A 21,701-nucleotide genomic window follows, 5' to 3' on the forward strand; every position below is an offset into this window, starting at 1 on the left:
CTGATTAGGGCAGGATGATTGCTGTCTGTAATGTTAATTAAGCTTGTTAGGAAAAGTAAACGACCCTTAAAGACCACCACATTTTTGTATGCATGCCGGAAACCTTCTGTAAAATGATGTAATATGCCCAGGGACTATCTAAGGATGGCCTGCATGGCAATACGGGGACACACGTAGGGAGGAGCTATCCCCCGTGTCTCCTGGCACCGCAGTAAGGAATACCTGCTTGTCAACTTGAAACTCTGTTGGCAAGCTTGTTCCTGGAGTTTTCTGTGAATCAAGAGTGAAAGCTGTTTCCCTGAACGCCTGGGTTTTCGCAAGTTGTCTCTGTTGTTAACACACGCTGGATTTTGGGGATGACTTGAATGTTTAAAATCGCCGTGTCAAGGATTGTATTTATTTATTTTTATTTAAAGAGGTAATTTATAACCACAAGTTGTGAATGATCTGAGCTGCATTGCAGTTCAGCTTGTCTTTAATTTTCCCATGCTGGTATGGTATCTTTTGGGGTATTTTTGCTTTCCTGTGTGGTGGAGGGAAGGAGCCAAAAACCGGAATACATAGCACCTCTTAACAAAGGCCTTGAAATTTTGCACAAAGAACTCGTTGTATAGAAATTACGGTTGTCTGTTATTTTAATAGTGTAATTATCTTGCTGCAGTGATACGTGGGTGTCCATGCTGGTCCTGCTGTTGAGAAGTGCAGATACTGCTGAGTTATGCAGCGTGGGCTGAGAGTTTGGTGTGTATCCGCAGTTCTCTTATGTAGCAGTTTGAAGGTTGATGTCTTCCTGACAACCCCACTTGGCTCTTAGCAGTTTTCATGCCTTGAAAACATGCAGGAGTTAGGTGGGGAATGGTGAATCACGTTCTGTGATAAGGGCCCCGGATTCCTTTAGTAACAAGGACCCTTTGTTGCTAACTGGTCTTTCCCTACCTTGGTTTGAAATGGGTGGTGTCACTTAATTAGTGACCACATCAGAACTACACTGGTTTGCGCTGCTTCCAGAGAAATTAAGCCATGTGTCAAGGCCAGGCCATCTGATGATCCTGAATAGCAAGTTTAATATTATTCTTAGACCACAAGGAATTTCCACTTGATGTAAAGCTGTCAGGCTGTGTTTGCTCCCTCAGTCAGTGGGACAGCAACTTTGTTCTCTGTGTATAGTGATACTGTAGTGGGGTTTTGGGGCACTGTGGTGATACAGTTTAATAATAATAATAAGCTGTTAGTGAGGGTTTCTACGGGAGTTAAAGCAGCTTAGGTGTATAAAAGCTGTGGAACAGCCTTAAGGTCCTTTGTGGGACAAAGAGTAAAATGGAAGTGAATGTTTATAGGAAATATTTTTCTCTGCTGATAGTATCCTAACTCACTATAGAGGCAGAGAGTGTCAGCACTTGAGTATAGAAGTGTGTTGATTCTTGGGTGTCCAAGATTAAACATGAAAGAGAGTGCTGGTGGCTTGGTCAAGCAGTGAAAGCACAGCAGGCTGGGTTTGTACACTGTTCCCTGGTGATGTAACCGGTTATTGAGAAGGCCAACATGCCTTTTGTTGCCCCCGAGTCCTGGACACAGCAGGAAAATAATGAAACCCTGTAAGAAATGTGGGTTTTTTGGCAGATTTTTCACTAGTTTGCCTCACCTGATGGGGAGCTCTGACATGTGAATCAAGAGGTAGTATGGAGTGTGTTTTCTAGGAAGTGAAACCCCTGCCCTGCTTACTGCTGGTGCAGTAGGGGTCACTTCAGGGTGATGTTGTGACACTGTTGGGTACAGTGGGAGGGTGTGTGGGAAGGCTGTACAATAATGAGTGAAAGGCAGTTTCTGAGCAGAACCTTTTCTGTATTATGCAGGATGAGTAGCCTATGGATCCATTAAGGTCTATGGATCAGGAATCCTTTTCTCCAAAGAGCAGCAGTACCACGTATCACTGCCCCACTCTTTCCTTCACTGAGTTTATGGGATGTGAGGGGAGAAAAACCATCTAGGGTATTCCTGCTTGTGCTCTGTTCTTTGTGGCATTTTAAGTATGTCTGTTGTGTGCCTTTTGAAGACCTTGAGCTGCAGAAATGAGGTAATGGACATACTGGACTAACGTGGTATCTTGGAGATCATGAAAGTAGTAGAAACTGTGTGACAGCCCCCTTGCAAGGGCTTCTAAAGTGGTTCAGGAATCTGTTTCGGGCTACCTCAGGAAGTGCTGCATCCTTGGAAGAGCTCTGGGCTGCAGAGGAGGTGGGGGTGCCAAGTGGGTGCTATCCAGCCTTGGGAAAACTGATAAGCTTGAGCACAGTATCAGGCAAAGCTGCTGACTGCAGAACTTTTCTGTTTGCTCCTGAGGATGAGGCCTGTTGAAGTGTAGAGCATAAATAATTATTATCTGTCCAGCTCAAGGGCTCTCATCTCAGGCTGTGCTTGGCCCTCTGTTCCAGCCCCCGCTCCATTCAGCAGGGTCAGGAGAAGGGAACAAGAGGCGGTGTCTTTGGCTGACATGAACCCACTGGGGAGGGATGAGAGGAAGGGGGTCTTGGGGGCTGGGTTCAGAGCAAGGTTAGCCAAATATTGGATAAATTAAGCAAGAGAAACAGACAGCTCAGCTTGCAGTGAACTTTTCACCCAGCTAACCTGTTCCTCACCCTGCATTGCACAGGTGGAGTACAGCTCAAGTAGAGCTGTGCTCCCTGCCGCCTTTCTGTGCTGTCATAAAGCATGGCCAAGGAGAGAGCAGGAACTGAGAAGAGTTTGAGTTGCTATTTTGAGTCCAAGAAATACTGTAGTTCTAATTCCTGTCTTAAGAGCATGATGTTAAAACCACTAGTTGCAGAAGGGTTTAGTCATTTGCTCTAGTTTAAAACAAGGACCAATTATTCTCATCATAGAGGATTGGGAAGAAATTCCATTCTGGAGACGGCAAGGAACAAATGACAGTGTCTAAACTGTGATGACTGGAGATTCTTTGTGGGAAAACACAAGACTGGTGGAAATTTAGTGAATTCTGGTGTTTATGTTTCTCTGACTTCTGCATTTGCAGGGCAAGTAAATACAAATAATTGCTGACAGATGTAAAAACATAGCATTATGCTAACCATTAAAATTCATAATTTTTGTTAATAATAGATATTGATAAGGAGAGATGGCATATTTGGGCTCTTATGTCATTTCTATTTAGTGGACTTTGCTCTAGAGGTGTAGTATGGAACCAAGAGCTGACTTTGTTCTGCTGACCCTTTCCTAAGTCCGTACTGCTTTCTCTCCCTCTCTTCTCTTCCAAGAAAGCTCCAAGTAAATTAAAGTCCCTGGGTTGTTGCTCCACCACAGTCTGCATAGTGGTGAGACTGAAGTTTTTGATATACTTTCTTACGCCATTTTTCTGTTCTATAGCTGTGGTAACTTTGTTGGAGAGTAACATGTGGTTATTCTCCATAAAGCACTGTGACCTAGTTTTTAGGCTAAAAATAACTGTTTTGAAATTGGGACTTTTTAGTTTTCTGATCTTTTTCCTTTTCACTTATCATAGGTAAAGAAAGTCTGAAACCCATAGGAGCATGTCTAATGCACAGTATTTCCAGGAGTTAAGTCCTCTGTGTGCCTAAATTCCATGAAACAGGTCCTTGCAAACACTCCCTTAAGAAACCTTAACCAGTAGTGCACTTCCGCTGCTGGTGATGGTAGTGAATGCCGGGAGCTCTGTGTCTAAAAAGGGAAGAGCATTATATAAACCTAGAGATAATCTCTGACTTTAGGAAGCTGTGAGCCTTCCTGGAGCAGTGAGGTTTTTCAGTTTGCCTCCTGTTCTGTGCTCAATGCAAAGTGAGGGTTTCTACCCCCCATTTTGGATCTGGGAAGTTTTAAGTTCTGGGACTGACTATGTGTAAATGTCAGTTCACTTACAACTCCTCAGGTTTAGCTTAGGTGATTGGCTGCAAAGCAGTACTGATAGCGTCTCTCTTGGTATCCCAGGTTCCTAGAACAAACAGAAGCACGTTGTCCAGATGTGGATCCAGATCAGCCCTGTGTTTCAGTAGCTGGTGTCAGCGATCTTGTGGTGCCACTCTAGGTTACGGGAGAACTTGGGAGGAAGCCTGGGAAGAAAGGCCATGCCTACTGCAGAGCTTACTGCTACTGTGTGCCGTCTGCAGACACCTCTTGTACCAGAGGGTGAGAATGTAATTTGCTTTTTTAATAGTCTGCTATTTTGCCCATCAGGTGAGAAACACATGTGGATTGGATTCAGAAGCTCAGTATTTCTGACAGAAGAGGGCCATGGTTCTGTAGATTGTGAAGAGGAGGGGGTCTGTTAGAAAGTGTGGAGTAAAGGAGTGTGAACTGTACTGTGGTTGCTGTTGGGCTCCTGAGCTTGCCTGTTGCCAGTGGTACTAGTTGCTTATCAAACAGGTTTTCTTCTCATGCAGTTGTTTAAAACGATAAAAGTAGTTGACACCTGTATAAGGCAGCGCTGCTCTCTGCTGCCTCTTCCCCTGCAAAGACAGGAGCATCTCGAGGTTTGGTGAGCCCAGTCAGAGGATGGATTCTGTTCAAACTCACTTTGTTGTCGTTGTTTGCTTAATTTGGGCTTTTGCTTCATTGTTCTGGTTTGGTTTTGTTCCCTTGGGATGGTTCTGGCTGGCTAATTTTATAACCCATAGTTTCAAATTCAAATACCATCACTGGGAAGGGGATGAGGCAAGGACAAGTTCAGTGGTCATCAGGTAAGTGGGGCCACTCCTTTAAGCAGGTTCAGCAAAGCTCCAAGCTGCATCATAATCAAATTTGCTTGTCTGACCTGTCAGTTAGAGCGTATCCTCCACAAAAGTTGCTCCTTTTTAGTCATGTTGGTGAAGCATTCTAGGCCTGTTTGGCAATTCACCTTGTGGCTCGAAACCATTGTATCATGGCAGGTTTGTTCCTTCTACTATATTTTTTACTGCCCCTTGAGTGACACCATTTAAATGCTGAGTCTCTGAGAGATGATTCATACCAAAGAAGATCTAACAATTGTTACCAGTTATTCAAATCAGTGTTACTGATTTCCCGCATCCGCCCACTGGTCCCTTGAGCTCTCCCACCCACTCGTTTGTCCTAATAATTCCCAGACTTTCTGCTGTAGGCTCCGTATGCCCTCTTCTGTGTTTCTGTGCTGAGCTGTAAGTATCTAGCTCTTCCCAGAGAACATTTAGGGCTTGGCTACAGCAACTTATGTAGGCAGACAAGGTCCATAGTGAAGCTTCAGACCGTGTTCACAAGACATCTACCTCACCTCACTGTGCTGTGGGTGTGATGTTGGCAGTCTCTGAGGGAGCTAGTTCAAAGCTAGATGAGTAATGTATCTGCAGGCCACAGTGCTGGGGTGCCCAGAACTACAAACTGTATTCTCTAGAGGAGTCCTGCAAAGAATTAGGCTAATTACATACTCTGCACTACCAGAGGCTTGCACCAGTAGTGACCCCATGTGCTGCTGCTGTTCAGTTCGTAGTTATGATTGTTTCTTCCCTCTCACAAACAGATCTTCAACCCATGAGGCTTGTTTCTCCAGGCCTGTGAACTGAAATCTGTACTGTGCAGTGACTTGTATTGTCAATGTAAACAGTAAGCTGCTTTTGAGAGCAGCCGTTTTTTCTTCAGGCAGCTCCTTCGTCTGGCCCTGTTTTCCCGTCATGTTATTTTTTTTTCATATCCCTATGCATTATTCCTTGATCTTACCTGTCTGAGTCCTTTCCACGTCTGTATTCTCATTTCTTTTACCTTCCTCAGTCCCCTTCTCTCTTAGTAATTTTTGCTGGCCAGAACACACTTGCTTTGGCCAGAGTGAGATCTGGAGTCCCAGAGATGGAAAAGGGTGAGGCTGAATCAGTTCTGGATGCCCACAGTGAAATATTTCAGAACACATTGACATTAGGGCAGCTGAAGTTGATTTTAGAGATACTTGTGGCTGTGTTAGACTGTGTTGTGCAAGGCCTAAAAGAAACTGACAACTGTAGAGGTCCAGATAAATGTATGGAGTTGTTCTCTCTTAAGCAAGGAGAATAGTATTCACCCTCCCTCTTTATTAACCCCAGGGGCAGGGTGTTAACTGACTTTGGAGAGTGGGAGAGTTGTAGCTTGAAATTCGTGCAGTCAAAAATCCTTATACAGGAAGTGAAAAGCCACTTCTGTTGTGGAGCTCATTTATTTGCTCTTGGTGGGAGGGGTTGGGATGGCAATAACTGAAAATAAGAATGTTCTCCCTGGTATGCGAGGTGAGTTGCTCATTTCACAGGCAGTGGCAAGGAAAATGAGAAGGGTATCAAGACACAGAGACAAGGTCTTTCTTAGTAAGAGGACATGGAGGGCGTCTTGAGATGACAAATAAAATTCAGTCTCTTTCCTAGTATTCCCAAGTTTTATTTAAAGGGAAAAAAAAAAAGAACAAACACCCCACCACCCTGTTTGGGGTTTTCCTGTAGAGGAGATAAGAGGATATTTTATAATACTAAAGAAAGGGATCTAAAACGTAATACATCCCTCACATAGGATTCCTGTGTTTTCTAGCTCACTATGGGTTATTTTGATGGTTCTAAGCCATGCAGATAAGTAAAAGGATCACAAGGACTGTGGATTGTTGGCCATGTTTCTGCAGCCTGTGAACTTAGCCCCCATATAAGCCGACAGCTCTTCTGGAGAGGAGTGCTTTACATAGAAACCTCCTCTGGTGCTGGATTGTATTCACTGTTATGTGAGGGGGTGAAACGTCCTGTGTAGCGTGTTGTATTGGCAGGATAAGCTCACACAAAAAGAGCAGTATAGCTGCCCCCTTTCTTCCTTTCTGGAAAAGCGAGTGGATTTACGGCTGCTCTTGTGTGTGCAATAAAGCTGGCACCACACCCCCTACTTTGTCAGCAGCAGGACAGTTGAGGGGAAGAAAAGCTTGGCGTAACCTTTGGTATGTTATTTATTATCACTTTGCAGCCCCCTGGAAAATGAACTTTAGCAAGTTCTGAGCTGATGGTAAGGGTGAACACTGGGAAAGCCCAGGAATCAGCAAATCCATTGTGTTGTGCTGACAGAAAGATACTGTTACAACACACTTTAGCTGCCAGCTTGCTGCAGTCACTCAATCCATCATGGTGGGCTGTTGGATTACAAGCCAGTGAAACTCAGCCTGGTGTGTTATTTTAGTCTTACATGGACTGTGAGATAAACGGGGCATGAACCTGCCCCCTGGCAAGGGGTCGACCCCTGGCGCCCTCATTAAAGTGCCAATCAAAAAGAGTAATGGAACAGGGAATGGAAAGCTGGCTTCTTCAGCCTGTTACCGTGCTCAGCCTGAGCAACGTTCACAAGCCAAGGGAAACATTTCTCTCCTGAATAGGAGCCAGACCTCCAGAAATGCCTCCTCTCTGCATGTCTCTGGGGGAACAAGTGCAGAGGCTCTTCCGGGTGTCTTGCTGGTGCTGGAAACCTGTTGGTTATTGCTACCTGTTCAGTGTGGGCAGTGAGGAGAAGTGTTGCTGAATGCAGCCCAGAAGGGGTGCAGACGGTTGTTCTGTGGAATATGCAGGCATTGTGCTGTGCTTGTGTTGAGCATCAGCTGGTCAGTTGCATGGTTTCTGTTGCAAATTGCTCATATTTCAGCATTTCTTTATGAAAGACAGAAACCTGCTTTTTCTCCAGAGCAGTCCAGTTACCAGCGTGAGTCTAGAAGGGTTGCTCATGTGTGCCAGCTGTGAAAGTGGGCTCTTGTGCTGTGTGTGGGTTATTTCAAACCTCTGCAGGAACCTACAGCAGAGAGATCTTGCAGTAATACCATAATCTGTGTGTGAATGTACAGCGAAGGCTCAGTGCTAAGCTGCTTATCATTGATGGTTATAATTTAAATAGGCATTTAATCTCTGCTTTGACAATGGATGCTTGTCTTTCAAATGCTGAGAGCATCCAACAGATGCTGTGCGAATTTCTGGATGTCCTGTGATACCTTCTGGCTTTCTGGTGTGTAAGTACATGTTCTTCTGCATGTCAGCTTCCCTCTGGTGTGTGCTCGAAGGAGAGGGCATAAAGGTTGCTATTGGAAAGAAAGAAAAGCGGGTGAAGGTCTGTGTGTTATGTGGATTTAGCATTTGAAATCAGGAATCTCAGAGCTGGGGAGTTAGCTCTTAAACCTGCTCATAAATGTCAGCTTTTGGTGTGATCTCAGTGTGATTATGGACTTGGCAGTTGTTTATTTTTGCTCATGTTTTCTCAGTAGGTGGTTTCTCCAGGTAGATACTGGTTTAGTTTAATATATATATTTATATTTACTTTTTTTTAATGGGTAGCATCAGCAGTTGGAATTAGTCGTCAGTGAAGCAAAATGTAGGATTAGTAACTACTGTCATAAGGCCTAAGAGTGAGAACCATAATAGAGTCTTCTGCCACAAAACTAACAAGGTGGTCAGATTTCAAGTTGACATACTGTTGCATACCGAGGCTGGTACATATTAGGGAAGCCCTCAAGAAGCATTAGAGGAAGCTAGTACAGGTAGCAAGTAACTGCATCCAGCTCTGGAGCCCTCAGTACAGGGAAGACATGGACCTGTTGGAGCAAGTCCAGAGGAGGCCATGGAGCTGCTGCGAGGGCTGGAGCAGCTCTGCTCTGGAGCCAGGCTGAGAGAGCTGGGCTGGGGCAGCCTGGAGAAGAGAAGGCTCCTGAAGGGGAGACCTCAGAGCAGCTCCAGTGCCTAAAGGGGCTGCAGGAAACCTGGAGAGGGGCTTGGGACAAGGGCCTGTAGGGACAGGCCAAGGGGAATGGCTTGAACCTGCCCGAGGGGAGACTGAGCTGAGCTCTTAGGCAGAAGCTCTTCCCTGTGAGGGTGCTGAGGCGCTGGCACAGGGTGCCCAGAGAAGCTGTGGCTGCCCCATCCCTGGCAGTGCTCAAGGCCAGGTTGGACACAGGGGCTTGGAGCAAGCTGCTCCAGTGGAAGGGGTCCCTGCCCGTGGCAGGGGTTGAAGCTGGATCAGCTTTAAGGTCCCTTCCAACCCAAAATAGTCTATGATTCCATAAATAGCATGACTGAAGATCAGCTTTATACTGAGCTAAGTCAGAAAGAATAATATTACCAATTTATATACAGTATCATGTTCTTGTATTTTACATATACCTGTCTGAACTTGGCATGGAAATACGTTGTCTTTGCTTAATCCTCTGAAGACTCACACTGCAACTGCTGTTACACCACAAATAAAGATATATTCCGGCACAGATGGTAGTGCTAAATATAACCTTCATATTTCCAGGATGTTTACCTCAAATACTGTTCCTTCCGTGCTTTATGATTAAAAGAAAACCTGAGAAATGCATTGGCACACAGAGGATTATTCAGAGGGACCAGAACTGCACATGGGTAGGGGGAAACCATTGCTGGTGGTGGTCTCCTTGGTGTCTTGAGTTTCTGTTTCTGGGTCCTGACCTTACCAAGGAAGGCTGGGGGGTGTGTGGGCAGTCTGGTCCTCCAGATGGTGGTTTGCCTTCCTCCCTCCCCACACACCTACATGCAAGCACAAATTTCTCACTCCATCATTATTTCAATACCCAGTGGTTTGCACTCCTGATTGTGGATTGTTTGCCAAGGGCCTTGAAGCAGCAGTCCTCAGGAATGGTCAGTCACCTTCCCGGGTCAAAGCAAATGTGTGCTTTTGCTGTGTCTGAAGGGTTACGGAATAGTTGATATGCTAGATTTCTCTTTCATTTATTAAAATTTCTCTACAGCTACATCATCCAGGAGACTATTTTTGCTGGTGGTTTCAGTGTGCAGAAGCAGTTGTTCCATAGCTCCCATACACAGTCCTTGTCCTCTGGGTGACCCAGCCATTTACCCAAAATGTAAATGCACATGAAAGCTGTTTACTTTTTTTGTGGCCTTTTAGTACTTCTGAGTCAGACCAGAGCAGGCCTGAGGTGCAAGGTTATTCTTGTCCATGGAGAGAACTCTGTGCTGGGCACATCGCTGGGGTAATTGCTTGTGTGTCAGCTACAGAAAAAAACCAGAACAAACCCAACACAAAGGCAAACCCCCCACCCAAAATTCCCAACAAACCCCTCTTATGATACTAGAGTCTGATGGCACTGAGGCACTGTTGGTACACACCAGGCCATTGCCAGCACTGGTATACTGCAGTAGGTATGCAGCTCCTCTGCACCAGCAACTGCTCCAAGGTTATTTTTATGGCTGTATAGAATGTGCTGTCATTCTACTGAGGAAAACAGAAAAACAACATTTATTTCCTCCCCGCAGTGTTTGCCAGTGGTTAATGGGTAACTGTTCTCCTCCTGGCAAGCCTCCCTTCATGTGATTACCATTGCACCATGAGACACATGCAGAGCTGCCCAGTGTGAGGAATGGGAAGTATGCACATAGTTGCTTTGTCCTCACATTCTCCCACTTCAGAAAATCTGCTGCTAGAGAGCTACAAAAAGCTTATGGTTCAGTCCAACTGACCTGTGGCCTCTGGTAATGAACCCTTTTCCTCGGTAACTTTATGGTGTTATTGAGGAAGATGTCTTTGTGCTGTCCCAATTCCTTTTTTAAGACTGTCAGAGCACAGACCAGCTAACAGTAGGCTGTAATAAATAGACTATAATAAAGCTCAATCCAAAATACAAGCTGGAAATTGTAAGTGGTTTGGTCCCAGCCCTACATTTACTAAAATGAAGAATCATAGAATAGTTAGGGTTGGAAAGGACCTTAAGATCATCCAGTTCCAACCCCCCTGCCATGAGCAGGGACACCTCACACTAAACCATGGCACCCAAGGCTTCATCCAACCTGGCCTTGAACACTGCCAGGGATGGAGCATTCACAGCCTCCCTGGGCAACCCATTCCAGTGCCTCACCACCCTCACAGTAAAGAACTTCTTCCTTACATCCAGCCTAAACTTCGCCTGTTTAAGTTTTAACCCATCACCCCTTGTCCTATCACTACAGTCCCTAATGAAGGGTCCACCACCAGCATCCCTATAGGCCCCCTTCAGATACTGGAAGGCTGCTATGAGGTCTCCACGCAGCCTTCTCTTCTCCAGGCTGAACAGCCCCAACTTTCTCTGCCTGTCTTCATATGGGAGGTGCTCCAGTCCCCTGAGCATCCTCGTGGCCTCCTCTGAAGCTGTTCCAACAGTTCCATGTCCTTTTTATGTTGAGGACACCAGAACTGCACACAATACTCCAAGTGAGGTCTCATGAGAGCGAAGTAGAGGGGCAGGATCACCTTTGACCTGCTGGTCACGCTCCTTTTGATGCAGCCCAGGATACAGTTCGCTCTCTGTGCTGGGAGTGCACACTGAAGCTTCCTCCTGTTAAGTTTCTCATCGACCAGCACCCCCAAGTCCTTCTCTGCAGGGCTGCTCTGAATCTCTTCTCTGCCCAACCTGTAGCTGTGTCTGGGATTGCCCCGACCCAGGTGTAGGACCTTGCACTTGGCATGGTTCAACTTCATGAGGTTGGCATCAGGCCACCTCACAAGCGTGTCAAGGTCCCTCTGGATGGCATTCCTTCCCTCCAGCGGATCAACCGAACCACACAGCTTGGTGTCATCGGCAAACTTGCTGAGGGTGCGCTCAATCCCACTGTCCATGTCACCAACAAAGATGCTGAACAAGAATGGTCCCAACACCAGTCCCTGAGGGACACCACTTGTTACTGGTCTCCAGCTGGACATTGAGCCATTGACCACAGCTCTTTGCATGCTGCCATCCAGCCAGTTCTTTATTCAACCACCTTGTTTTTCATGTGCCTTAGCATGCCTTCCAGGAGAATCTGCTCCAAGATTTTGCCAGGCACAGAGGTGAGACTGACTGGTCTGTAATTCCCCGGGTCATCCATTTTCCCCTTCTTTAAAATGGGGGTTATATTTCCCTTTTTCCAGTCGTCGGGAACTTCACCTGACTGGCATGATCTGCCAAATATGATGGCCAGCGGCTTAGCAACTTCTTTTGCCAGCTCCTTCAGGACCCACAGATGGATTTCATCAGGACCCATGGACTTGTGCACGTTCAGGTTCTTAAGATGGTCTTGAACCAGATCCCCTCCTACAGTGGGCCCAAGGTCTTCATTCTCACAGTCCCTGTGTCTGCCTTCCAAGACTTGGGTGGTGTGGTCAGAGCATTTGCCAGTGAAGACTGAGGCAAAGAAGTCATTCAGAACCTCACCCTTCTCCAAATCCTGTGTAGCCAGTTCTCCTGATAGCTTCCGGAGAGGGCCCACATTGTCCCTAGTCTGTCTTTTATTTGCTATGTACCTGTAGAATTCCTTCCTGTTGTCCATAACATCCCTAGCCAAGTTTAATTCTAACTGGGACTTAGCTTTCCAAATCCGGTCCCTGGCTTCCGGGACAACATCCCTGTACTCTTCCCAGGCTGCCTGTCCTTGCTTCCACTTTCTATAAGACTCTTTTTTCATTTGTTTTTTTCCTCAGCAGCTCCTTATCCATCCAAGGAGGTCTCCTGGCCCTCCTGCTGCACTTCCTTCTCGCTGGGATGCAACACTCCTGAGCTTGTAGCAGGTGATCCTTGAATATCAACCAAGAGTCTTGGGCCCCCCTGCCCTCTAGGGCTATATCCCATGGAACCTTACTGAGCAGGTTCCTGAAGAGGCCAAAGTCTGCTCTCTTGAAGTCCAGGGCAGTGAGCTTGCTGCACGCTCTCCTCACTGTCCTGAGCATCTCGAATTCAGCCATCTCATGATCGCTGCAACCAAGGCTGCCCTGGAGCGTCACATTTCCAAGGAGCCCTTCCCTGTTGGTGAGCAGGAGGTCAAGCATGGCACCTCTCCTTGTCGGCTCCTCTGTTCCTTGCAGAAGGAAGTTGTCTTCCACACAATCGAGGAACCTCCTGGATTGCTTGTGCCGGGCCGTACCGTCATTCCAACAGATGTCAGGGTGGTTGGAGTCCCCCACGAGGACAAGGGCCCATGAGTGTGAGGCTGTGCCTGTCTGCCTACAGAGCACTTCATCCACAGAGTGCTCTTGATCAGGCGGTCTGTAACAGATCCCCACAGTAATGTCCCCCATGGATGTTCTCCCTTTAACCCTGACCCACAAACTCTCTGTTAACTGTTCCCCTTTCCCCAGACGGTTCCATACTCTCCAGCCGATCCCTAACATAAAGGGCAACTCCCCCTCCCTGCCTGCCAGGCCTGTCTTCTCTAAAGAGCCTGTAACCTTCCATTCCAACACTCCAGTCATAGGAGCCGTCCCACCATGTTTCTGTGATGCCTATTATATCATATCCCCGTAGATGAGCACACATCTCTTAATTCCTCTTGTTTGTTGCCCATGCTATGGGCATTTGTATAGAGGCATCTGAGCCGAGCTCCAAATGAAGCAAGCTCATTGGCTGGCGGAGCCGGAACATCTCTACATTGCTCCAAGCATTTATTATAGGTGCTGGCAGCTGACTGGGTATGTTGGGATGGAATGATGCCCCCCTCCCCCAACACATCTAGTTTAAAGCCTCCTTGACCATTCTGGCAAGCCTCCTACCAAAACTGCTCTTCCCCTTCTTGGTCAGACCAGCTCCACCAGCCTCCAGTAAACTTGGCCTCCCAGATTGAGTCCCGTGTTCTAAATACCCTGACCCCTGGCTATGGCACCAGTGTTCTAACCATTTGTTAACCTGGCCAATCTACCTAGCCTTTTTAAGGTCCTCCCCTCTATCATGGAGAATTGATGAAAAGACTGTCTGAGCTCCAGAGCCCCTAACCACCTCTCCCAGGGCTCTGTAGTCCTTCATAATATTCTCCTACTGCTGTCTGTATTGCTAGCTCCACATGGATCACTAGAAGTGGGTAATAGTGGGACTTACTAGAGCAGGCAGCCTCTGCAACACCGCTGATCGGAGCCCCAGGTAGGCGACACACCTCCCTTGAGACTGGGTCAGGCTGACTATGGGTGCCTCTGTCCCTTTCAAAGTAGGGACTACTATGACCCGCCACTTTTTCCTTGCAGCACCAGCAGAGATCTCCTTTAGCAGTGCATCAGCCGGCTGTTCACGGTGTTAGGTGTGCGTTTCCTTGTTAGATCCCTGCAGAACCGCAAAGCAGTTCTGGGTGGGGGCAACAGATTTAGGAGGAAGCCCCTTGCTTTTAACTGTCCTCGTTCTCCTTTTTTTGTTGGTTTTTTTTTTTTTTTGGTTTTTTGTTATTAGTTCCCAGCTGTCCAGGTTAACGGCCTCCTTTCCTCCATGAGCTACAGGGGAAGCTTGAGGCCCCTGCAGTTTGGGCCTGGAGCAAGCGTTCCTGCTTCCTCTCAGCTTCCCTGACACCTTGCAGCCTATCAATAGCAGCCTGCAGCTCAGCCCCAGCGGCAGGAGGACCTGCACCAGGGAGCCCCGAGCGCAGCCCTGCCCATTGTGCACCCTCCCCTCACCAGAGCACTGCAGGCACTCTCTGCACCCTGAGCTCTGCGCTGCAGCCTCCCCTCTCATCAGCTCTGTGTGGGTGCCTATCCTGGCCACCACCGGGGCAGCCAGAGCAGGGCTTCCAGACTGGGCCCTGCTCATAAGGCGAGTGCTCACCATCCCACAAGAACTGCGTGCCCTGACTGCTGTGCCACGCAGGTTAGCTCCTGGTCACTCACGAATGAACCAGTCACGACTATAACAACGTTTCAGCATAACCATACCATACTGAAATGTATACGTACAGACAGAATCTCACCCTTGGCTGGAGTAAAGTGTCTGAAAGTTGCCACACTTTTTCCAGTTTATTCTGTGGCTTCAGAAAGCAATTAATTGCTCTTCTTCCAGAAGCAGCAAGTGGGCACAAACCTCATCCACTGAGGCCACCTCTGCAGTGCCAGATCCTGCTACCAGCTGAGGACTGTCTCCAGGAGTTACATTTGGTTACAGAATGAGGTAGTGCTGACTGGTGTGGGGTTTGCTATTTTAGCAGCTGTAGTGTGCAGACATGCCCTGTGCCTTTGTACTTTTGCGGTACCCAGTATTAGCTTGTTCCCAGTAATCAGCTTGGTTCCCAGTAATACCTCGTTTCCTCAGCAAAAAAACTGACCTTGTTGCATTCCCATTGGCCATGAGGACATCATAGAGATAAAGCCAGTACGATCTAGAACTGTAATTCTCCATGTTTTCAGGGCTTTGTCAGACACCGGGCAACAAAATACAAGGTTGCAGCCACTGCTGTGGATTTAGGTCAGATCAGGAAGGACTTCTGCAGTTCTGCTAGTTCAGAGTTGCTTCTAGACTAAAATGACATTGCCATTTGTGTTCTTCTGCGTATCTTGCATATTAAAAACTTGCTTACCTAATTCAGTCACAAGTCTGTCTCATTATAGTGACAGCAGCACACTGGGGCTGGGTGTTAGGAATACTAGGATGCATTTTTCCCAGGTAAAATTATATTAAGTTATAATTTGGAAATGTCTTGTTTGCCTTAACTCTGGCACAAAAGATGTGCTGGATTTTATTTTGTAAGATGTGCTTTTTCATTGAAGTTTAAGTACCTTAGCATCTGATCTCCCACTCTGAAATGACTTTTGGATGAATCAGACCATCTCAAAGTGTTTAGGTCAGAGCAGTGCAGTATAAGTCTAGGTTTGACCTACAGTGACAGCCAACATTCCAGGGTGTTGTCCAGGTTTTACCTCAAACATCAGAACTGGAGGATGTAAGAGCAGTCTTGAAGGCTTTGCCACTCCAGTCTCTCAGAGAATTATTCATTCCTGTTCTCTACAGTCATTTTCTGTTCCTGCACACCATTCATGGTTTTGTAAGGAAGGGCACATGATGAGTGTGGGTGGAATCACTTTACTGCACTTCTCTAGAATTACTGTGAAATAACTCTTATGTCAATAATCTTTGTTTTACATTCCTTCAGTAGCAACTCCGGCAAGAAAACAAAGCTGGGCAGGGGAGAGAGAGAACAAGTTGTACAGTTCTCAGAAAAATACAGGTAAAATCAAAGCTAATGGGGTATTTAATCTTTATTAGTGTGAAGATAAACAGCTTTTAATAAAGACCTGACCAAAAAAGCATGAGAAAGCATTGTCCTCCCTGAATTGTACTGGCTATGTGCTAAGGATGGGGGACAGGGTCAGAAAGCTGTGCTCCTGTCTCTCATCAGGGAATTTTTTTCCTCCCCTGTTTCTACAGTTTGAAGATTGAATCTGCTTTCATTGCTGCAGCAGTCACACCTCCTCCAATGAAACCAGCATGATAAGCATACATAGACCCTAAAGACCTGCACTATTCAGTAAATTTGTTAACATTTGCCTGCTTACTGCTTGTGTTTGAGCTGGAGACTTGAACTTCACTCTCTACATCCTCTGAAAACTATCTTTGAGTATGGCCCCTGGAATCTGAAAGTTGTATTTATTCACTGAATAATAGTGGTAGTAGTGCCAATAGCAATAGGAAGTCCACAGTAAGAGTTCTGAAATTATATAAAAATAGTTGGGTTGCAGCAATAAATAACAGCATTTGCACTTTTAAAGAAACAACAGTTCTGATTCAGTTTGGCTTGGAACACTAAGTGAGTCAATACGCTTCTTCCAGCTCTGCCTGTACATCGCTCCTTGTCATCAGCACTGAGCTTGTATTGTTAAGAGAAAAACTTGGCCTTGTCCATAGGCAAGTAAGTGAGGAACTCCGTCCACTGTACTGAGAAGAGCACTGCACTGGGAGCAGGATCCTAACGTACTGGGCTAACCTAAGCCACTTATGACCACGGTACTCATAGTTTTGTGGGTAGACTTTTCAAAGGTTTAAATGTTGTGCTTAATCGCTTCCAGCAGTCAAAAGAACAGGTTAAGCACAGTCCAAAAGAAATAAACAACTACACAAATTAGATCCATTCTCTGTTGTGGTTCCCTGAGGTCAGGTAGCTCAAAGGGTGTACCTCTCACACTGTTCTTCAGATGTTTGCACATCAGCTCCTTACTCAATTGTTACAAAACTTAAGTATTCAAGCCATTTGCCTGTAAATTCTCCACACAGCGCTGTAAACTACTTTTTATTATCCTTTTCCATCTATGTACCATCTTTAGCAGCTTGATACTTGCTGCATTAGAAAAGAATATTACAGGGGAGAGAAGCAGGGACTCTGGCAGTGGCATCCAATGACACTGACATGTTAAAGCACTGTTGAGCCAATACACTGGTTGAATTCTACATTTTACTTAAAAGTTATGTGGAGAAGTAGACAAAAGTATTGCATTAACCCAGTTTCATTTGTGTAATGGACCTTATGGATTTAATTCCCAGTCACACACTAAACACACGTCTGCTGATGCAACATTTTCTCCTTACACGACAATCCTCACTTTTCACTTTACAGGAGGTGGAAATCGGTTTCATTCTAACTTGCAGTTTAAAAATATTTCTGTATGCCTTTGCAAAAGGATATTAAAAGCTAAACAAAGTTGAGCATAAAGCTATGTTGGGCTTCTTACTTTGAGTCAAAGGGAATGTAGGTTACTCAGGCATTGTAGGAAAGCTGTGTTGTGCAGGGCAACACACTGTCCTGCGCACAGCCCTGAACCATCCCCAGGGAGCAAACACGTGGATGAGATCTCCTTATTTCTGTGCATACAGGTATGTAAGTACAACTCATTCCTCAGTCTTCTGTTTGGTTCATGTTGATGAAGGAAATAGTGATTGGATGTACAACATTTGAAAAAGCATGTTATTTTTATGTTACTTTTATTATTTCAAAAGCTTAACTTTGAAGAGGTTGTCATGAAGACAGATGACGCAGTGGTCTTCTCTCCCCCCATCCCCAGCATTCCCAATAGTAGCAGAATTCCACACTAGTCCTAGTGAAGGGAAAAACTGGAGTTAAAGATTCCAGTTGCCAAGGCTGCTCACTTGAATTACTATAAAAGCAGCTGAGGAGCAGGGCTCTTCAGTGGTGTGAAGGGATGAGTGCTGGTTTTGGAGCAGAATCAGCTTTTTATTGTCTAATAGTTTGAAAATGTAACTGAATTAGTGAGTCCTCATTGCAATATTTAACAAAATGCATGGGTTTTTGTTAAAAATGAGGATGACATTTCAGTGAGCAGCAGGCAGATGTAAATTTAGGTGTATGAGTGATTTAAGAAGAAAACCAACCCCAACCAATGCACCCTAATCACAGAGCTAAAGCTCCAAACCACAGGACATCCGTGCACCAACAGCTGCAATTTAACTGTTATTTTATCTTTTAAACATTTATCTACATTACTGCACTGTGAAAATCAGCTTTCTCAAGAGACAAGAAAGAGACACAAGGGCTAGTTTCAGGTAGTGCAGTCAGACTCTGATAGCTCCTTTAATTTCTTTACACAGTAAACAGACTTCTAATTATACCAACACCCTGGTCTGTACTTTCTTATTTACATGGAACTCTTTTACATATATACATGTTAGCAAAATACAGGGCATGTCCCAGAACCAAATGCATTTCAACTATATCTTTGTTATACAACTAATGCTTAAAAAAAGAAAGCAAGCCCACCACGCCCACCTCCCTTCTTTTCTTACACACACATCTTACATCACACAGTGATCCATTTGGCTGAATACTACAGTCAATCATATGTATTTCCTTACCATATAGGACTTTCTCTAGTGACAGAGTACCATCAGCTCCAGACCAGTAATTGCAGTTCACTCTGGCAGTAGGAAGAGGTTCAGGAGTCCAGCTCTAATTGGTCTTGATTTTCACTGAGTCTTAACATAAGCTGTTGTTCATAATAAAGGCTCTTTGCATAGTTTATTTCTTGAGACAGCTTTATTGCAAGAACTTCAGATTTCACATTCACCTGCAAAGAGAAACATGGTTTTTCACAATGTGGTACTGCTGTCACCTAAACCAGAATACAGTTATTTTTATCACTTCACTAACCAAAGGGGTTAGCTCAGAAGTCTCCTCTAAGGAACAGAAATGTTTCTGTGGTGATTCCTTCTCAGGCTGAAGTAAGGAAGAACTGAGAGGGAGAGACAGGTAAATACTGGTAGGTACTGTAGGATGAGAGCAGAAACACCTTGCAACATCGTAAGTTACCTCTTTCCCTTCCCCTCCTACTTTTTATCTGGCTCTTCTGTTTGGAATGTAAACTGACATGGGTCAGGGGTGAGCTTGTAATCTTGCCTGTAAAACTGACCCCCAAACAACTACTGCAGTGGGTGTTATACATACAAGTTCCGGCTGACTTGTACACGCATGACACACTCTTTCCAATCTTAGTATTTATAGGAACAGAAGACTAAACAGGCAGGAAAGTACTTAAGTTTCATGTACATATTGTAAAGTTAAAAGCCTTTTCCAAGCAAATTGACATTTCCGACTGTAACTTTTCTGCCTACGGAAGTATCTTAGATTGTGCCTTCAGCTTTTCTCAGGACTTTGGGGAGCAAGTCATACTGTCACCCAGACCTTTCCAGCAGCCACTGGTTTCACTGCTGGCAGAACAAGGTTTTCATTGTTAAGCAGCACAGGAAACCAAACACTAATGACCACAAACACTTGGGCACCTCTACAGGCATAAAGGGGAAAAGAAAGCCCCACATGAATGAAACAGTAGGTGCTAGATCCTTACCATTGGTTTCTGTTGTGATGGGCCTGGCATAGCTACACCACTACTGGTATTAACAGCTTTCTTCGTCAACTGTATGTACACGTTCCCATGGTCTTTTGAAACAAGGCAGTGGTAGAGATCATCATACTTGACTTCAAGGAAGATGGCCTCGCGGTCTGTGTAATCACCACTCTTCAGGAAATAAACAGCTTTAGATGAGATGAGAACACAGTAGCTGTCTATGTTCTCCACTGCTATAAAGCTGCAGAAAAGAGAAAAAGGAAAACTTAGTCACTTGAAGCTAAAAATAGTAACCTAATAAATGTCTTCACCTGTTGTGTTTTGTGACCTTTGAAAGGCTTTCAGAAAAATAAATAGTGTAACATGTACAATTCATCTGTATTGTATTTAAACTGTTCCAAAAAAACTCAAGCTGATGAAGTACACTCTCAGTTAAAAAAGGTCATGCTGTAAATCAAATATTAGTGCTAAATGTCTAGCTTCTAGCTCTGGACATGAAAAGGGCATATAAAAATACTCTTTAACAAGGCTTAAGAAGAGTCATTTCCTCATATCAGAACACTGCAAGTCCGCATACTGAAGCTTAATTGAAACTAACTTCAGTTCCAGTGCTGATACATGAAAGGTTTGCAGACATTTATGACGAGCATTATCCTTCTACACACTGTAAACCTGCTGTGCTTCCTTTTACCACACATCTCCCCTGCCTTTAAAAACAAAAAACCAGTTTAACCTGCTGCCTGGATCAGTAGCTAGAAAAGAGAAATTAGCTGTTTAACACAGGGGTGAAAGGTTAAGCAGCAAGCAGGTTTCCCCAGAGAGATTAGTCTGAGTGATGAATAGTAGAGGTAGAATAGAGTGAGTTCAGAATAGCAAGAATTATGACAGCCGAAAAGGTAATGAAAATAATGTGTAACAAAAATAACCATAAAGTGAAGTAGATATGTGACACACAAGCTTCTCCCCCACTTACCATTTACTGCTGAAATGAACCTCATTAGTGGGGCCCTTGAAATGCTGAAAGTTTCACAGAATTAAATACAAAATCATAACTATGGAAGAGTGCTACACAGAGTAGTAATGTTCCATCCACAGCAGCAGAAGCATAGCTGTAAAAACAAAGATTCTGCTGCTGCCAGGTAGGTTTAAAATGACTTATTTTCTGAACCGTTGCTTACACAAGTCAGCTGTTATCCTAATACCGTGTGTAAACTACTCCACTAGCTCTGAAATCATTGCAGTTTGTTATTACTCGGGAGGTTTTGGTAGGTAAAAAGCTCTACTATCTGTAACGCTACTGCCAACTTTATCATTTAAGTAACACCACACAAATTACTCTGAGCCGTATCCAAACAAATCCATTACTACAAATGGAATTTTAATAGCTAGAAAAATTTCAAGGTCAGATCATGGTTTCTCTGTGGTGTAAAAGAATAATTCCAGTACCTTTTTATTGCTCGTTCTCTCAGAGACTGTATTGTGCACTGACCTTGTCTTTTTCCTGCCCTATGCCTGCTAGCCCTGTCAGCTCACAAGTGCCCTTGCTTCCACAAACTTGGGAAAGGCAAACACACACAAGTCAACAACTTACTGTCACTGAAGTACTGAGAAGAGCACAGCCTTTCTAATTAAAAAAAAAAGGCCTGTAATACACTGTGCCCAGCTCTAACCTTGGATAAAACCATGGAATAGGAAAACTGAATTGTGCTCTTTTAAGTAAAATGGACAAACCCATTTATTTCAGCTTCAAAAAACCCAGGTGGAAGATGTTAACACAGTTACTGAAACTAGCTGAAACCCCTCAGTTTTCCATCAGGAGTTCAGACACTTTGGGGTAAGGTTTTTGTCTTGGAAATAAGTAGGATGGAGAGTGGTATTTTTTTTGAAGTATCACAGAAAACTGATTTTTAAAAGAGCAGCATTACAGCCTGCAGAATAATAGGCTTGTTCCTTAGGACAGACATACAAAAACAAGTACAGCATCCGACAGAGGTCCTAGCTCTGACCTGGGTCAGGCCTCTACAAGAGGTAGAACCAGAGACAACTTCATGGCACACTGACTTGCTCTGCTTCTTCTCCAGCAGAGAAAGGACCAGACACCCTGAACACTGTGTCTCTGTCTTTTGCTACAGTCACAGGGAGGCTGAAAAGCTTGCAGTGGT

General features: G+C 45.0%; 1 protein-coding gene across 7 annotated transcripts in view; it reads right to left on the reverse strand.

Moving 5' to 3' along the window:
• Nucleotides 1-6,799: 6,799 nt before the first annotated feature.
• Nucleotides 6,800-21,701, reverse strand: part of VPS13D (vacuolar protein sorting 13 homolog D) — a 113,854-nt gene continuing 98,952 nt past the window's right edge. For 5 of the 7 annotated variants that reach the window (XM_061369490.1, XM_061369488.1, XM_061369489.1 and 2 more), the window contains 2 exons: nt 19,540-19,780; nt 18,236-18,762 (listed from right to left, as the gene is read on the reverse strand). In XM_061369490.1, the coding sequence (XP_061225474.1) occupies nt 18,631-18,762; nt 19,540-19,780 (373 nt within the window). In that variant the 3' untranslated portion in view covers nt 18,236-18,630. Of the gene's footprint in view, nt 8,039-16,281; nt 16,395-18,235; nt 18,763-19,539; nt 19,781-21,701 lie in introns of those variants that run through there. The other 2 variants (XR_009727842.1, XR_009727841.1) reach the window with 2 other exon arrangements.

Source organism: Neopsephotus bourkii, unplaced genomic scaffold (genome assembly GCF_033783945.1).
Source record: "Neopsephotus bourkii isolate Nb327-2 ecotype Australia unplaced genomic scaffold, CSIRO-AGI_Nbou_v1 NB_1500, whole genome shotgun sequence".
Classification (NCBI taxonomy): Eukaryota; Metazoa; Chordata; class Aves; order Psittaciformes; family Psittacidae; genus Neopsephotus; species Neopsephotus bourkii.